At 27.6% G+C, this 16093-nt stretch overlaps 1 protein-coding gene across 1 annotated transcript; it reads left to right on the top strand.

Moving 5' to 3' along the window:
• The first annotated feature begins 847 nt into the window (after window positions 1-847).
• LOC113383040 (cytochrome P450 315a1, mitochondrial-like) lies at window positions 848-11792 on the top strand. Its single transcript, XM_026621292.1, has 9 exons — window positions 848-889; window positions 4332-4493; window positions 6101-6313; window positions 8442-8635; window positions 8803-9006; window positions 9099-9235; window positions 9674-9880; window positions 11032-11244; window positions 11682-11792. The coding sequence occupies exons 2-9, from the start codon at window positions 4339-4341 to the stop codon at window positions 11790-11792; spliced, it is 1434 nt and encodes a 477-aa protein (XP_026477077.1). The 5' UTR covers window positions 848-889; window positions 4332-4338.
• Window positions 11793-16093: the final 4301 nt, after the last annotated feature.

Genomic DNA, 16093 nt, shown 5'->3' with positions numbered 1-16093 from the left:
CTCTTGCAATTTAAAGATGGAAAGTATAAACTATAACTTACACTAAACAAAAAAAATTAAATATCAATTTGAAATATATGAAAGTAATAATAGTTGGTAACTGAGCAAAAAGCAAACTTAAATAACTTTGCAATAAATTTCAAGATAAAAAATGTTCATCGAGTAGAGTTCCACTATCTATTGCCATCGTAAAGTTTTCAATATAATTTGCATGTTGAAAAAGATCTCATGCACCATGTCCAAGTCATAAATCCCAGAAGTCCCCATAAAAAGCAAAATCGATTACCCTTGACCATGGAGAGTAGATCCCAGAGTCGTTCGAGAAGGTGCTCGATACAGCCTCGTCGGTGTTTTATTTTTTCGAAAAATATATATAGACGGTTTTAGTAGTTCTCGTGTGTCTCGATCGTGTCATCTTTCGACTCGAAATGCTTTGCTACATGTGATCGTCTAGTGTCGGATAGAAGTCTAACGTTCCACCGTCTGCCCTTTAAAAACGACACCACAAAACCAATATCGTTTGCAGTGCGAACCGAACCGTCAACCCGAGCGGGTATACAAGATCCACAAAAAAAAAAAATCATTTCTAACACAAATTTAATTTACATCTATTCAAAATTCCTTTACCATGTATCTATAATTCTACTACTACAGCAGTGTCTTTTCTTATAGAGTGCGCTAACCTCTTGGTCGGGAGCAATGTGCTGGCTATTCTCGTAAACATTAATTCTCGCGAATATAATGTAACTTTAAAAGATCGCAAATTCGTATTTTTTGACGCTTTTTTATCTTAAGACCGGTGCCCGGAGGTGACAGATGTGTGTTCGAGTGTTCGATCGGACAACGTGCTCGAGAAAGCTGTTAAAACACAAGACACTACTTGTAAGAGGTAAGTGGTAATTAATTATATTGATATTAATATTGAGAATTTTATTTAAGAGTAATCAATCGCATGTTGAAGATATATTCTTAAGAGGATTTTTATTTAATTAATATATTCTTAGCCACGCTTACCTACAATATTTCATATTTATATTCTTGACTAATTCTTTTAAATTTCTAAATCTGACCTTTCAAATTCTAATATAGCTTTTCTACTACTCACTTTCACTTTTTTCGTATTCATTTTTTTTTTATTTTTTCCTTCTAAATCTGATCGAAAATTCTAAACTAGCTTTTCTTCTTACTTGTATTTTTTGTATTTTTTTATTCTTTCTCTTTTAAATTTGATCTTCTCGAATTTTAATCTAGCTTTTCTTCTAACTTCTATTTTTTTATTCTTTTTCTTCTAAATCTGATTCTCTCGAATTCTAATCTAGCTTTTCTTGTTACTTCTATTTTTTTTATTCTTTAATTCTTTTGCTTCTAAATGTGAACTTCTCGAAATATAATCTAGCTTTTATTTTCTTAGCTTTATTTCTAATTTTTTTATTCATATTTTCTTTATTCATTTTCTTCTAATTCTGTTCTTTTCGAATTCTAATCTCGCTATTCTTCTTCTATCTTTCTTTATTCTTCTTCTATCTCTCTTTATTCTTCTTCTATCTTTCTTTATTCTTCTTCTATCTTTCTTTATTCTTCTATCTTTCATTATTCTTTTTTTCTAATTCTGTTCTTCTCGAAATCTAATCTAGCTTCTTTTTTTTTACTTCTAATTTATTTTATTCATATTTTTTATTCTATTTCTTTTAATTTTGTTCTTCTCGAATTCTAATCTCGCTATTCTTCTTCTAATTTTCTTTATTCTTTTTCTTCTAAATTTGATCTAGAATTCTAATCTATCTTTTCTTCCTACTTCTAATTTTTTTTATTCAAATTCACTCAACAAATCAAATTCCATTTAATTTCAAATTACCTATATTCTTTAAATTCTAAGTCAAAATTTGATATCAAAACAGTAAAGTGGTAACAAAAAATGGTAAAATTGTCATTTGCTTTTTTGATTGATTTTTACAAAAACAATAATAAAATTTAGTTAAATTTAAAATATCTATTTAAATATTTAATATAATACTATACCTACATGTTGTGGAAAAAAATAATCACGAGTTAAATAAGTGAGTTCTAAAAAAGTTCTAAAAGCTGGAAATCAAATTATATCTTGCCCAAATTGAATGTTTTGCTACTTACTATTTCACATCTTTATTATAAATCTCTGTATAAATATATCTATTAACATCTCTATATAAGTATGTGCATACACATAATTAACGTCCGACTTATCGGTTTTATTTTAATTTAATAAATACACAATTATAAATAATGAATGTCTTCTGATACTTAAAAGGTTATCTAGAACGTGATGGATACTGCTCCCAGATTAAGATTAAATTCTTAAACAACTAATAATGTTTAGTTTTATTAATATTATAGCAGTAAATATTAAACAATAATAGATCCAGAAAATGATATCAAAGACATTCAATGTCATGTTTAATTTTTATCTTGAAATTCTTAGAAATATAATATTTATGTACAAAACCATGTAAGTTGTTCCACAACGCCTTTGTTGTTATTAAAAATACAATTAATATATCATTTTATCACGTGTCAAGCCTAGGTATATCATAAACAAAATCGATTAAATAGTAAAAAATGTGTTAAAAACCTTAAACGTAATTATTAAAACACATATGATTCGAGTTCTATAAACTGCAATTCGAGTAAATGCAAATGTTCGTCACGAACGATTGAAAAGTGGTGCACAGTACAATGTACTTTGGACATTATTTACAAAATATTTGTAATACTTTTCATTGTCATTGGATTAAATGAAATGTAATATGTGTGACATTTGCTAATAACAATATCATGGCCGTTGGAGAAAATAGATGATTAATGTAATAGATACAGATTTGATATGCCATAAATTATGAAACATTGTTTGAATTTTGGAGATATAAATTATTACTAATAAATTAACAAAGCCTTATATATTATTTGAGAAAAATATATTATATACTATATTTTTTTAAATAAAAATAAAATGATATGGTCTAAAGACAGTTACTCGTACTTCCCTATATGTGTAATAACTTAAATACCAAAAAGTGTTCTCGAACAGTTCGCAAAGCAAGAAGCTTCTGAATCTGAAGTCATTTTTTTTCTTTTTTAAATTTTTTTATAAATCAAATATTATCTAAGTTAATTTTATTATTATTATTTTATTAATTAAAATTTTTATAAATTACTTTACTGTAATTTGAGCTAAAAAAATATAGCACTGGTAAATTTCCTTTATTGGTAAAAACTGCTTATTGTTAAAATGAAACCAATGTGCGTCACTAAATAATAAGTTGAATAAGCCCAAAAATATCCAATAAAGTAGTATTCAATTTATAAATGAAACATAAAATATCTACACTTATTTGGTAACATCTTTAGTAAAAAATCATGAATGATCAGTTAAATTTTATAATAAAATGTGAAAATGTGATATTTGTAAAATAAAATATCATGTTTAAGTTTAGTGTCCGATAGCAGATTTTGAACCACCTCAACATTTTGCATATTGAGTATATACATGTAGCAAGCAGGTACAAAAATTTTAAAATTTACTGAAGTGATTATAACTATTATCAATTTTAATAAAAAACATATTTTTTATAGAACATATTATACTATACTAATTCTATTAAGTATGTATATTGATATTAATTAATCTAGAGTATTTATGAACTGTTATGACTAGGAGACGTCATTAAAGCAAATACAGTTCAATTACGAAACTTCGTGTAGTATTTCATTAAATATGATACTTTTTATGGTGATGTATGTTTATACCGATATCTCAGACATATATATGTATTTGCATATGTTTATGCGAAAACATCACGCAATGAAGAAATGATTAAGCAAAAAATATTTACATTTCTCAAGACACTTGTGATTAAGTGGGTAAACAGTGATTTACCTAAAAACACTAGATGGAGTATTTTCTGAATATTTTTCTATATATTTTTAATCTAAAGTACATAAAAGCTTGAATGAAACTTTCGATCTGAGCAAAACTTAAAAAATAATGATTTTGCTTAAATAATTTTTGTTACTAAGGCTTCTGATAATGTAAGAAGAACAACAAGAATTTAGTCAAATTTCCTTGACAACTTAATGTAAAAACTGGAATAAGCAGGAATTTTTATGTTGCCCAATACCTGTTCCTCTTGTATTATTAATTCATCAAATATAGAGAAATCTAATTCTTTTTAGTCGCGACGTAGAGGAGTTGTATATTTACAAATAAAATAGTAGATTGCATTAGAATTACAAATTTCAACTAATAATTCTTGTGTCTAGTATAATTTTTTTTTTTTTTTTTTTTTTAATTTTAGGTCCGAAATGCTCTTAGAAAAATGCATTAAATCAGGACTGCGATCATGCTCAACTTTGGCAAGGGCAGAATTACGAGGTGGCCTAAGGGATATTCCAGCCCCAAAGGGCTTGCCTTTGTTGGGAACATTACCACAGCTTTTGGCTGCAGGTTCTGCTTCCAGGTAAACTTATGTTCTAGATTTTTTGTTCTAGAAAAAATTTATAATTTATAATCTATAATTTTTGTTCTATAAAAAGATATAATAATTTTGTAAAAATTATTATATCTCGATTTCTGTCAGTGAACGTTTTTGACTGAAATTCCATTGAGATTTTATGAGATTATGAAAAAGCTGAAAAGCGAATTGCCCAAAATTTAATTACATAAAAAAATTTAATTAAAACGTAAAAAATATTTACATAAAAAAATCAATTTCGTCCAGGGTTGTCAAACTTAAATACCTATTTCTCAATGTATTGTATTCATTTTATTTAAAAAAGAGTGCGCGTAAGGTTAACACGCGATTGAAGTAAAACTTATTTGTTACCATACAAGATGGCATATAAGTGAAAATAAATACAACATATAACAATTTTGAATAATGTTTATCAGTAATATGGTAACACTTGTGATGCACACATTTATTAGTGTCAACCATTATACACATTTATATAATGATAAATCATAACTGATATATTTATAATAGCATTAAAAATATGTATAATATTTAAAAACAATAATGTAATTAAAGTCATACTTCAAATATGACATGATCGGTTTGTCATTGTAATTAGCATTTAGATATAAACCTTCAATAAAGAAATGAAGTAAATGCTGATAAATAAATTCTATAGTATTCGTTCATACAGTGGATTATTTTAAACAAATATTGTTTTCGCAACTTCACTCATCATGTAATTGTGTTTGAAGAATTTCATGTAATTAAAATTAATATACATTCATTGACTGCTTGTAGTTTTTTTTACTTTTTCTCGATATAATCTCATTCTTTGAATAGCTGTAATATCTACCTTGCCTAAAAAATATTTTCCAATTTAATAACTTCAAAGATTTATAGAAACTACGAATAATATAGAAATAATTTCTAAGGAATAGGGTAAAATATTAAAGAACAGGGTAAAATATTCTTCTGATTCAGACATTTTTCATTAAATCAAGATTTGTACTACGATGTAACTTTAAAATGCTTATTTATTTATGCCGATTTCTTTGTTGATATCGGTACGCATGCAACGTTGATGTCGAACGCATACAACGACAGATCTCTATTCACATATACGACGACTAATCACAATCGACTCCTATAGAAATTGTCTCATCGAGAGCGAATGACGAACAGCATTTGTACGGATGAACACCCTAGTCGCGCCTAAAGAAGTTTTACTTCAAAAATGAGTGCTCAAAAGATAAGTACATTAAAAAAACCATTGAGGACTGTAAAATTAAAAATATTTTTTTTTGTTTTTTTTGCAGTCAATGAATGTATGTTAATTTTAATTACATGAAGTTTTTCAAACACAACTACATGATGAGTGAAGTTGCGAATACAGTATTTGTTTAGGCGTTGTTTAACATAATCCACTGTGTGAATAAATATTATAGAATTTATTAATCAGCAATTACTTCATTTCTCAAATGAAGGTTCATTTCTAATCTGGCTATTGAAGTGGTAAAATAAACACAAATCGATAGAAATAGTGATATAAATACTATATCACTTTCCTCCATCATTTCCATATTTCAACTCTATTACAATTTCCTCCGCAGATTGCACGAGTACATCGACAACCGCCACCGCTCCCTTGGACCTGTCTTCCGCGAGGCCGTCGGCCCAGTCCGCGCCGTCTTCCTGTGCGACCCGGACGACATGCGAGCCGTGTTCTCGCCCCGGGCCGAGGGCCGACGACCGCGGCACGTCTTGCCCGACTCGTGGCTTCTGCACAACAGACGGAGCGGAGCCGAACGAGGTTTACTCTTCATGTAAGTAATAATAGATGATGGATAATGTATAATTGGATAAAGAAACAGAGATTGTTCAATGTCAAGTAAAAAAAACATTCATTTTTGACTATCATATCTCAATTTTTCAACGTTTCTGAAGTAAAACTTCTTTAGGCGCGACTAAAGTGTAAACCCGTACAAATGCAACGGAAGTGCGTTACGGCATATAATATAATATAAGAGTCGAGTGCCAATGTTTTGTCATTTGCTCTCGATGATATCATTTCTATACGAGTTGATTGTGATTAGTCGTCGTGTATGTGAATAGAGATCTGTCGTTGTATGCGTAACGGCATCAACGTTGTATGCGTACCGATATCAGCAAGGAAATCGGCATAGATAAATAAACATTTTAAAGTTACATCGTAGTACAAATCTTGATTTAATAAAAAATGCCTGAATCAGAAGAATATATTACCCTGTTTCTTGAAAATACTGATTAATAAGATTAATGATTAATAAAGCCAATGAATGTATGCTAATTTTAATTACATGAAGTTCTTCGAACACAATTATTACGTGATGAGTGAATTTGCGAAAACAATATTTGTTTAGGCGTTGTTTAACATAATCCACTGTGTGAACAAATATTATAGAAGTTATTAATCAGCAATTACTTCATTTTTCTAATGAAGGTTTATTTCTAAATGCTAATTACAATGACAAACCGATCATGTCATATTTGAAGTATGACTTTAATTATTACATTATTGTTTTTAAATATTATACATATTTTTAATGCTATTATAAATAAATAATTTATAATTTATCTTTATATAATGGTTTACACTAATAAATGTGTGCATCACGAGTGTTACCATATTACTAATAAAATTATTCAAAATTGTTATATGACGTATTTATTTTTACTTAAATGCCATCTTCTACAGTAGCAAATAAGTTTTACTTCAATCGCGTATGAACCTTATAAGCACTCTATTTTTTATTCACGTTTAGGATCCACGAAACCGCTGGACCTGTATTTCCAAAAATTTAGTCTCTTTCTTATTCCGCCAGAACTGAATGCAAAAATTCAAATTGAAAATTAAGAAGAATTCAAATTCAAATTTGCCATTTTTTGCACTTTTTTCATCGTAATTTCGAAATGGCTGGACACGCGTACATCAATTTTTTCTAAGGTATGCCAAAATTTTTAGAAGGTTTTGAACAGTAAAAATATGCAAAAGAAAACAGTAGAAATATTTTCGATATTTCTGCAAAAGTTAAAAATATAACTCAACAACCAACCCAATCTCATTCATATAATTACTATAGTGCTTGGCAGAGTATCTTCAGGCAAATCGATGGAACTTCCAATTCCAAAATAGATTGACCTCTGCAATCAGTATGAGAACATCATAAAACTTTCAAACTTGGTGTTTTAGAAAATAATTTATATATATGGAAATTTTGAAATCGTTTCTGTTAATTTAATAATGGGAATTTCAATTAGAAATTTCCGAAAATATTGACGCTTTTGATGTTTGGAAATGCTGGGGCACCTTACCTTTTAAAGATGCTTATAAATGCAATGACAATTAAAAATCTAAAAGACCAACTCTCGAATAAAATCGAAATGATAAGATAACTATCTTAAGGGTGTATCTTTATAAAGCTATGTATTTGCTGTGCGACCAGGAATTTTTTTACATAAAATCTAACCTACAAAACGAACAAAAGTCAAACAACAATTTTATCATAAATACATGTTTCTGATGTCACCTTCATTGATAACACATACATGAAGTTTATGTCTCACGAAGTATGTTTGATTAGAGAAAATCTCATTTATGACTCTTATGACGTTTTCTGATACTATTCATTTATTAATAAGGAATCCAAAAGTCAGTAAAATATAAATAAGTTTTTTTTAAATGCCCATAAAGATCTGATAATTCATTAAGAATACGTTATAATATCATTTTCCTATTATTGAAATTAATTTGTCAATTTTCTCGCAAACGTTGATGCAAATTGTTGAGAAAAACGAAAAGTTTTTTTAGAAAAATTTTAATATGGTTCGATTTGTGATCTATTGCTTAAAATATAAATAGTAATATTTCAAGTATGATTTCGAATTATTACTATTATTATTTCTATTTTCCAGGGACGGTGAGGAATGGTGGCACTTTAGACGCTTAATGAACAAACTTTTGATGGGAAAAGACTTGAATTGGTTAGGAGCACCTTTGGATATATGTTTAGATAAACTCATCACAGATTGGGGCAAGGATTTACAAACTGGAGAAAGCAAAAATATTGTAGACTTGGAACAGAATCTCTACAGGTTATCTATCGACGGTAGGAATTCTTTAAAGTCAAAGGTATAAGTCATGGTTTATTGGTTGACGGTTTAATACTTGAATGACTAATAACAATAATACATTTCCTTTTTTAATGCTTTGTCATCCATTAATAAACAAGTTTTTAAATATATTAGGCTTATGATACTTAAATTTCTATTCCAGTGATGGTGGCAGCGCTCCTAGGATCAGCGTATGAACCTTCAAGACATATTTTAGAGCCAACTCTTGAAAAATTTGGTCGTATTGTAAATGAAGTGTTTCTTCATTCTGCAAAATTAACTGTGATACCGGCTGAAATTGCCGAAAAATTTCAACTGCCCGCTTGGAGAAGATTTGTTCGAGCAGTTGATACAACGCTCTCTTTAGGTAAATAGAATAGATATTCTAATATATGTATTGTCCATCATATTGGCCTTTATTTTAAGTTTAATTTGTGACTGATTTATTATATTTTTTAGGTAATATGTTGGTGAATCAAATCCTAGACGAATGTCCAGAAGGAGATGGTCTGATGGCTGGTATGATAAATGAAGGCGTTTCTAGATCTGACATTCAAAGAATTGTTACAGATTTAGTAATTGCTGCCGGTGATACGGTAAATCTCCGGTAATGGGAACACTTACAAAATACATATAAAAGTATCATTTGATAATGAAACGAATACAATTAATTCTTTCAATTGGATAGAAATTATATATTAAAGATGCACTTCAGACGCTTTGATTTTTAACTTGGTGCACATCATGAAGATGCTCTCTTTCTTACTACTCCTATTCCAAAACTTTTTCATTATAATAGTTTGATCAAATTTGATTTTTAATATTGTAAATCAAGTAACTTATCGATATCAATAGAATAGAAAAAAGATACAATTTATCAACTGATAAACAGTTAAAGATCACCAAACGTTGATGATACAAATAATATTCCCCTTCCTAATATGGTTCCACACTAAGACAAATACTTAGGATTTGTATTTTATTATTAATTCCTATTTCTACTGTTGCTTAAAACTGTGATTATTGTGTTCTAGACAGCATTTACAACACAATGGGCCCTATTGCTGTTAGCAAAAAATTCACATCAACAACACAACGTCAGAAATGATATTCTGAATGGAAATCGAAGTCTGACAAAAGGAGTTCTGAGGGAAACCCTGAGATTGTATCCTGTTGCCACTTTTATAACAAGATTTTTGGCCCAAGATATGCTTTTGGGAGGATACTCAATTCCTGAAGGGGTAAATATAATTTTCCAATAATAAAATAATTATTAAGGTCAAAAACCAACCTGAAAAAAAGAAAACCTATCTTGAATATTGAATTTCAAAAAGGATCATGTGGACGATAATGATCAGATATAAGATTTAATTGCCTATATATTCCAATCATTATAAATTTATTAAGTTTCACCTCCAATTTATAAATTTTGATAAGAAATTAATCTGGTATATAAAACAGTTGACCACAACAATATATAAATATTAGACTTTAAAATTTTTTTTGATTAAACTGAACAAATTTAGTTCTCACACATTATGTCAAATATTGGAATAAACCAGTATCAAAGATAAGAATTTAAATCCATACAGTAATACAAATACGTGATACTACGCGACATTCTATTTTTTAATCAATAACAAATAGTAATTTGGCCAAACCAGAATTTTCTATTATTTTTATATATTTAAGATATCATATACAATGTAATTTATAGCATAATCGCTATTTAAACAAATGCTTCAAACTTTGTTAGAAATTAAATAGATTATTCTATAGAAAAAATTTCAAATTATTTTTTGTCTGTGAATATCAGAAAACAATTGTAATAATTTTTGTCAATGGATAAATAAATAGAAGAACTTCTCAAACTTTCCAAGGATATGATTTTGCATTTGATTTTTTGAGTTTGTGTATTTGTCTAATTGTGAATTTATATCATGTAAGAATGATATTGAATATTTATATATTAATAAGAGTATTAAGAGTTATCTATACAGCTCTTAATGTTTGCACGTAACTTAAAAATCCTTTCATATAATATAAATTATTTATAAATTATTTTTCAATATATGAGGTATCATACACAAAATTACTTAGAGCAATTATATTTATCATAATGGAAATTAAATGACACATCATAAATGTCTATTGTTAGTAATATATTTACATTTGATTTAAATCAAGATATCGTGATGGATTTAGTAGTATTGGAATTTTTCCAAAAAAATCACTAATATATTATTATAGATAAAGAACCAAAAGTAATATAATTTTGACTAGTATTAAATTCTTTAATTTTATATTGTCTTGTAATATTTTATATTGTCTTGAAGTACTTTCTATCAACTGCGGGTAAAATTTTTTATATTTTTTTTTAAATTTTTTCTAGACTTTAACGATATGTTCTTTATACACCGCGGGTCGTGACCCAGAAAATTTTGCAAGACCCCAAGAATTCCTTCCTGAAAGATGGTGCCGAAATGATGCCCTTGCAGGAGAAGGACTATTAAGGGCTCATGCATCCATTCCTTTTGCTTTGGGAAGCAGATCTTGCATAGGACAAAGGATTGCTAATATGCAGATTCAGGAAACTTTGGCAAAGGTATAATAGACCAAAAAAAATAATAGATTATTGCAAAATAAAATTTTTTGTCCATTTGCTCATCAGCAATTGGAGTCATCTTTCATCTTTCGTAATTAGTCTTGAAAAATTTTTAACCATAACCTAAGATACTTTTAATTCGAAAGATTGTTGCTTAGGAGCAAATTATTAAGTAAGGTAATAGAAAACTTGTTCTAGGAAATGTTTATTAATCATGTGAATAAAACATATTTCAATGTCCATATTGACATTGACATACGAATCTACTCCCAGTCAGTAAATTACTGGTGTATGTTCAACACATTTCCATAGATCAAAGTATCAGCATTTATTAATCATCCCTAGACGATTATTTAAAATAATTACGCTTACTAAGCACACATAATCTACTTTCTATATAAATAACTATGAATCACTTATTAATATCAATCTTTTAGCTGTTGGAGTCATTTACCATCGAATGCACAAATACGAACAAAATCGAGATGGTCATGAGAATGGTGGCAGTGCCTTCAGAACCAGTCAAATTGAAAATCACAAAATTATAATTTTTTTTTATTAAATTTATTATCGAGTATACCGATTGAGCTGTGTTATATACTTAAGTTTTGATTTAAATTTTATAAAATATTAAATTATGTAAGACATTTTATATATTATTCATAAATGATTTGAAGGATATCGTTTTGTTATTAATCTTTAATAATGTTCTAATAGTATTATAATTGGTTGTAGTATTAATTCTTAGTAAGCATATAGTTTTCAATAATTTAACAAAATTATTTTAATTTTATCTCATTTATTTTATGCAAAAAATAAGAATATATAAGACAGAACTACTAATTGAGAAAATCAGGGTTATAATATGGCGCTCAAGAAAATAATGTTTTTTGAAAAGTTTTCCAATAATATTAAAAATTATATTGAATTATTTAAACTTAATTATCTTCAATTTTTAAAATTTGCTATAAATATGCTATATAAATATATGGAATTCCGAACACGATATATGAATAAGTTGTTGCTCCTCGGTTGGGCGTAATTTTTACAGAAGTAAGAACAGTGTTCATTTGGGAAATGTATATTATTTTATTGAAGAATGCTTAGTATAAAATTTTGTTTTTAAATATCCAAAAATAGCTTTATAATAACCCTTGCTAGTAAATAAAAAGAGCAAGAATTTATGCAACTTATTATTAATACGATTTATTATGGAGGCAGTTCGAAATTCTAAACCTAGTTCCAAATTCTAGACATAGTTCCAAATTCTAAATCAGTTGTAAATCCTAGATCTAGTTCCAAATTCTAAATCTATTTCCAACTTTTAGGCATAGTACTAAATTTTTTGACAAAACTCCAAATTTTAGACCAATCCCTAAATTTTTTAGACCAATCCCCAAATTTTTCAGACCGAACCCCAAATTTTAGACAAATCCCTAAATTTTCTCAGACCAATCCCTAAATTTTTTAGACCAAACCCTAAATTTTTTAGACCAGGTTCTATATTTTTTAGACGAAACCCCAAATTTTTTAGGCCAAGTTCTATATATTTTAGACCAAGTTCTATATATTTTAGACCAAGTTCTATATTTTTTAGACCAAATTCTATATATTTAGACCGAATACTATATTTTTTAAAGTAAGTTCTATATTTTGTAAACCAAGTTCTATATTTTTTGGACCACGTTCTATATTTTTTTCGACCAAGTTCTATATTTTTTCGAACAAGTTCTATATTTTTTTGACCAAATTCTATATTTTTTCGACCAAGTTCTATATTTTTTAAACCAAGCTCTATATTTTTTAGACCAAGTTCTATATTTTTTAGACCAAGTTCTATATTTTTTCGACCAAACTCTATATTTTTCGACCAAGTTCTATATTTTAAACTTTAGACAACAGTTCTGATCCTTAGACCATAGCCCTAATCTCTAGACCACAGTCCTAATCTTTAGACCAGAGTCCTCAATCTTAGACACAGTCCTAAATTTTAGACGCACCTCAAACTTTTGGTCACCGTTCAAAATATTAAGCATTTTTAAAGATACAAGCAAGAGATGTTGTTTTAATTAATCATCAAGAAGTATTAAAGACTTGAAACCAAGACTTAATTATCTTAAATCTTCAAATAAAAAATATTCAAATTACAATCATTATTTCCACAAGTTACACAACGCGTTATAATTTTAAATCGACCATAAAAATGATGATTACAACTTTTAGCCGGACGTTCCAGAAGAAGTGAATGAAATAATAATATTCAATGTGTTTTAGTCGTCGAATATATTTCAAAGTCAAAATTAGTGCAAAAAATTCGAAAGTTTTGAAGGCGGGCGATATATAAACTGATTCGAAAACGGCTAATAGAAATGAACGGAAAAATATCACAAAAAATGGGCAATTCATTAGAGAAGCAATTTTAGATTGTCTTCAGATTAGTCGATATCGTTGCCGTAAATGTTATGTAAAGAATAATCGACTAATTAATGGTAATTTATGCATTTCTTTCTCACGTATGTAGTCTATTAATTAAATTCCTAATAGATTTAATTGTTTTATTAAAAGTATCAAATGCTTAGCACTTTAAACTATTTTGAGATATGTTAGAACCAAAAAGGGCAAATATTACCAAAAAAGGGCGAATTAAATTTCAGTTTGCGTAGTTGCTAATAACTTAAAAAATAAAGATAAACAATTATTCTCATAAGGGAGCTAGAGGCTATTTGCAGTTACAGGGGTAAGTAGTAACAGGCAATATTAAAATATTTTTTTGTCTTTGATAAACATGTAAATGCATAATATTGTCGTAGTTACGGGGTAAGGTATGTTGGAACAAAGCACTTTTTGTAGAAATTGATTAATTGTGAAATAATAAACTGCTTAGCTTTATTATCTCCATCCTCTGCTTTAAATCGATTTTATATGATTCATTTTACCTGAATAATTTACACCTTTCTCTCATATAATGCCATATCATTGCGATCTTCCTTTTTATTAGATGTTACGTAGGATGAATCGTTTTGTGGATTTTTTTAGATTCAATTCACTTACATTAAATTTAAATGCCCTGAGGATATTTTAGAATTCTCCAACAGGAAATTAGTGTATGTTATTATTACATGATTAATAGCAGATGCTTTGTAACTGTATTGTATATTATTTGCATATCTTAACTCAATCTTGATTTATTTGATCAGTTGATCATCTGAATGAATTGTCTGATCCTTATATGGATATATAGAAATTTCTGAAGGATTCGTCATAGTATTTTTGAAAATTGTTATTTGGAATATAGAGTACTTGAATAAAATTCAAGTTTTTGTCTAGCCATTTCGGAGATACGGAGCTAAATGTGCAAAAATATTGCAGTTTTTGAGATAATCAGGCATCTAATTTGAATGATTCAAAACACTTTCTGCAAATTTTTTGAGTATTAAAAATAATTCGGATTTGCATAATTTTAATTTTGTATGGGAACTACCTCAAGGCACGATGCCATACACTAATAGTTTATTTATAATTTAATTATTTAAGGTGAGACGTACTATTTCTGATGGCATATGATATCAGAGCGTGATAAGGTATATTTGAGATCTAAAGTATTTGTGTTATTTTTTTTCAAACTAAAGGCTAGCATTTATAGTTAATTTTTCTTAATATACGTTAATTTTGCAACTTTAATAAAATATGAAGTAGTTTTAAATGATCTTTAACAACAATGAAACCAAAATCATTCTAGTGTTAGTTTGCAATATACTCAAAAATAATTTCTATTTTTCTATTAATTTCTATTTATTTATTTATTTATTTAACCATCGAGCTGTAAAATCCGTTCACTTGCACAAAACTTTGATCTCTTGTCTGAAGTCCAATTTAGATTCGAATTGATCAAACTTATTTTTTGTAATAATAAAACAATAAATATTCATCAAATGAATTAGAAAGTCGACGAAAGGAGCAACAATAAAATTGTTCATCAATAGATACTAATTCTTAAGTAAAACGATTTGAACCAAATATGATATGATGAATGATGTATGATGAATGCCATTAATTTCTATGATATGTCTCAATTCTAATTTCCTACTTGGGATTCATAACAATGAAAATGTTATACAATACTTCAGGTAATGTAATGTAAAATTGGACTATATAAATCATAGTTAAATTTAATGATTCAGTGGCTTATGCGTGTAATTTAAATAATTTTATTGCGAACAATAAGGATGTTATACAGTAAGATTACTTATTCATTATATGGATGATTAATAATTCTTGAACGACTTTGTTATAACTTTATTGTAAAGGTTTTGATTTATTACAACATAACTATGATTTTTATTAAAATGAGCATATTTATGTTGACAATATTATGGGCGAAACTAATGCATCCATCGATACTAATGCATTTAATTTTAACAGATGATATGATATGAAATTTTTCTTATTTTAGATAAATATTATAGATAATAATTTGAAGATACGTATGAGTCAAAAATTCAATTAACAATCACGGAAATTTTGTACCAACATATTTTTTTAGTAACTCAGAGGTTAAAAGTCTTCAGAACAAATGAAAGTGATATTATTGACGTTTAAATTTTTTTTATTAATCATGCATATTGTAAAATCTTAAGCATAGATAATTTTTTTTATTGTAAGATAATAATAGGCAGAGTATCTATTAGAGAAATTCCTCGATATATGATAAATTACTAAAAAAACTAAAAAAATGAATAATATTAATATAATAATCGATGAAATATTTTATTATAGATAAATAAATTTTAATCATTCAGTTTACCGACAACAAAATTTTTTTTGTCTATTACAAATAATGTAATGTGTA

The sequence above is a fragment of the Ctenocephalides felis genome, unplaced genomic scaffold (genome assembly GCF_003426905.1).
Source record: "Ctenocephalides felis isolate EL2017-DRISC unplaced genomic scaffold, ASM342690v1 CF-g0.4_SCAFFOLD_03570, whole genome shotgun sequence".
In the NCBI taxonomy this organism is placed as follows: domain Eukaryota; kingdom Metazoa; phylum Arthropoda; class Insecta; order Siphonaptera; family Pulicidae; genus Ctenocephalides; species Ctenocephalides felis.
The sequence above is the reverse complement of the archived record's forward strand: the minus strand, read 5'-3'. Positions and strand labels throughout refer to the sequence as shown.

Bases quoted from the DNA above. Each gene is read 5' to 3' on its own strand.
- LOC113383040 (XM_026621292.1), top strand. From the start codon at position 4,339: ATGCTCTTAGAAAAATGCATTAAATCAGGACTGCGATCATGCTCAACT. The intron at 9,881-11,031 runs GTAAATATAATT...AATTTTTTCTAG, and splicing joins GATACTCAATTCCTGAAGGG to ACTTTAACGATATGTTCTTT. The intron at 11,245-11,681 runs GTATAATAGACC...TCAATCTTTTAG, and splicing joins TTCAGGAAACTTTGGCAAAG to CTGTTGGAGTCATTTACCAT.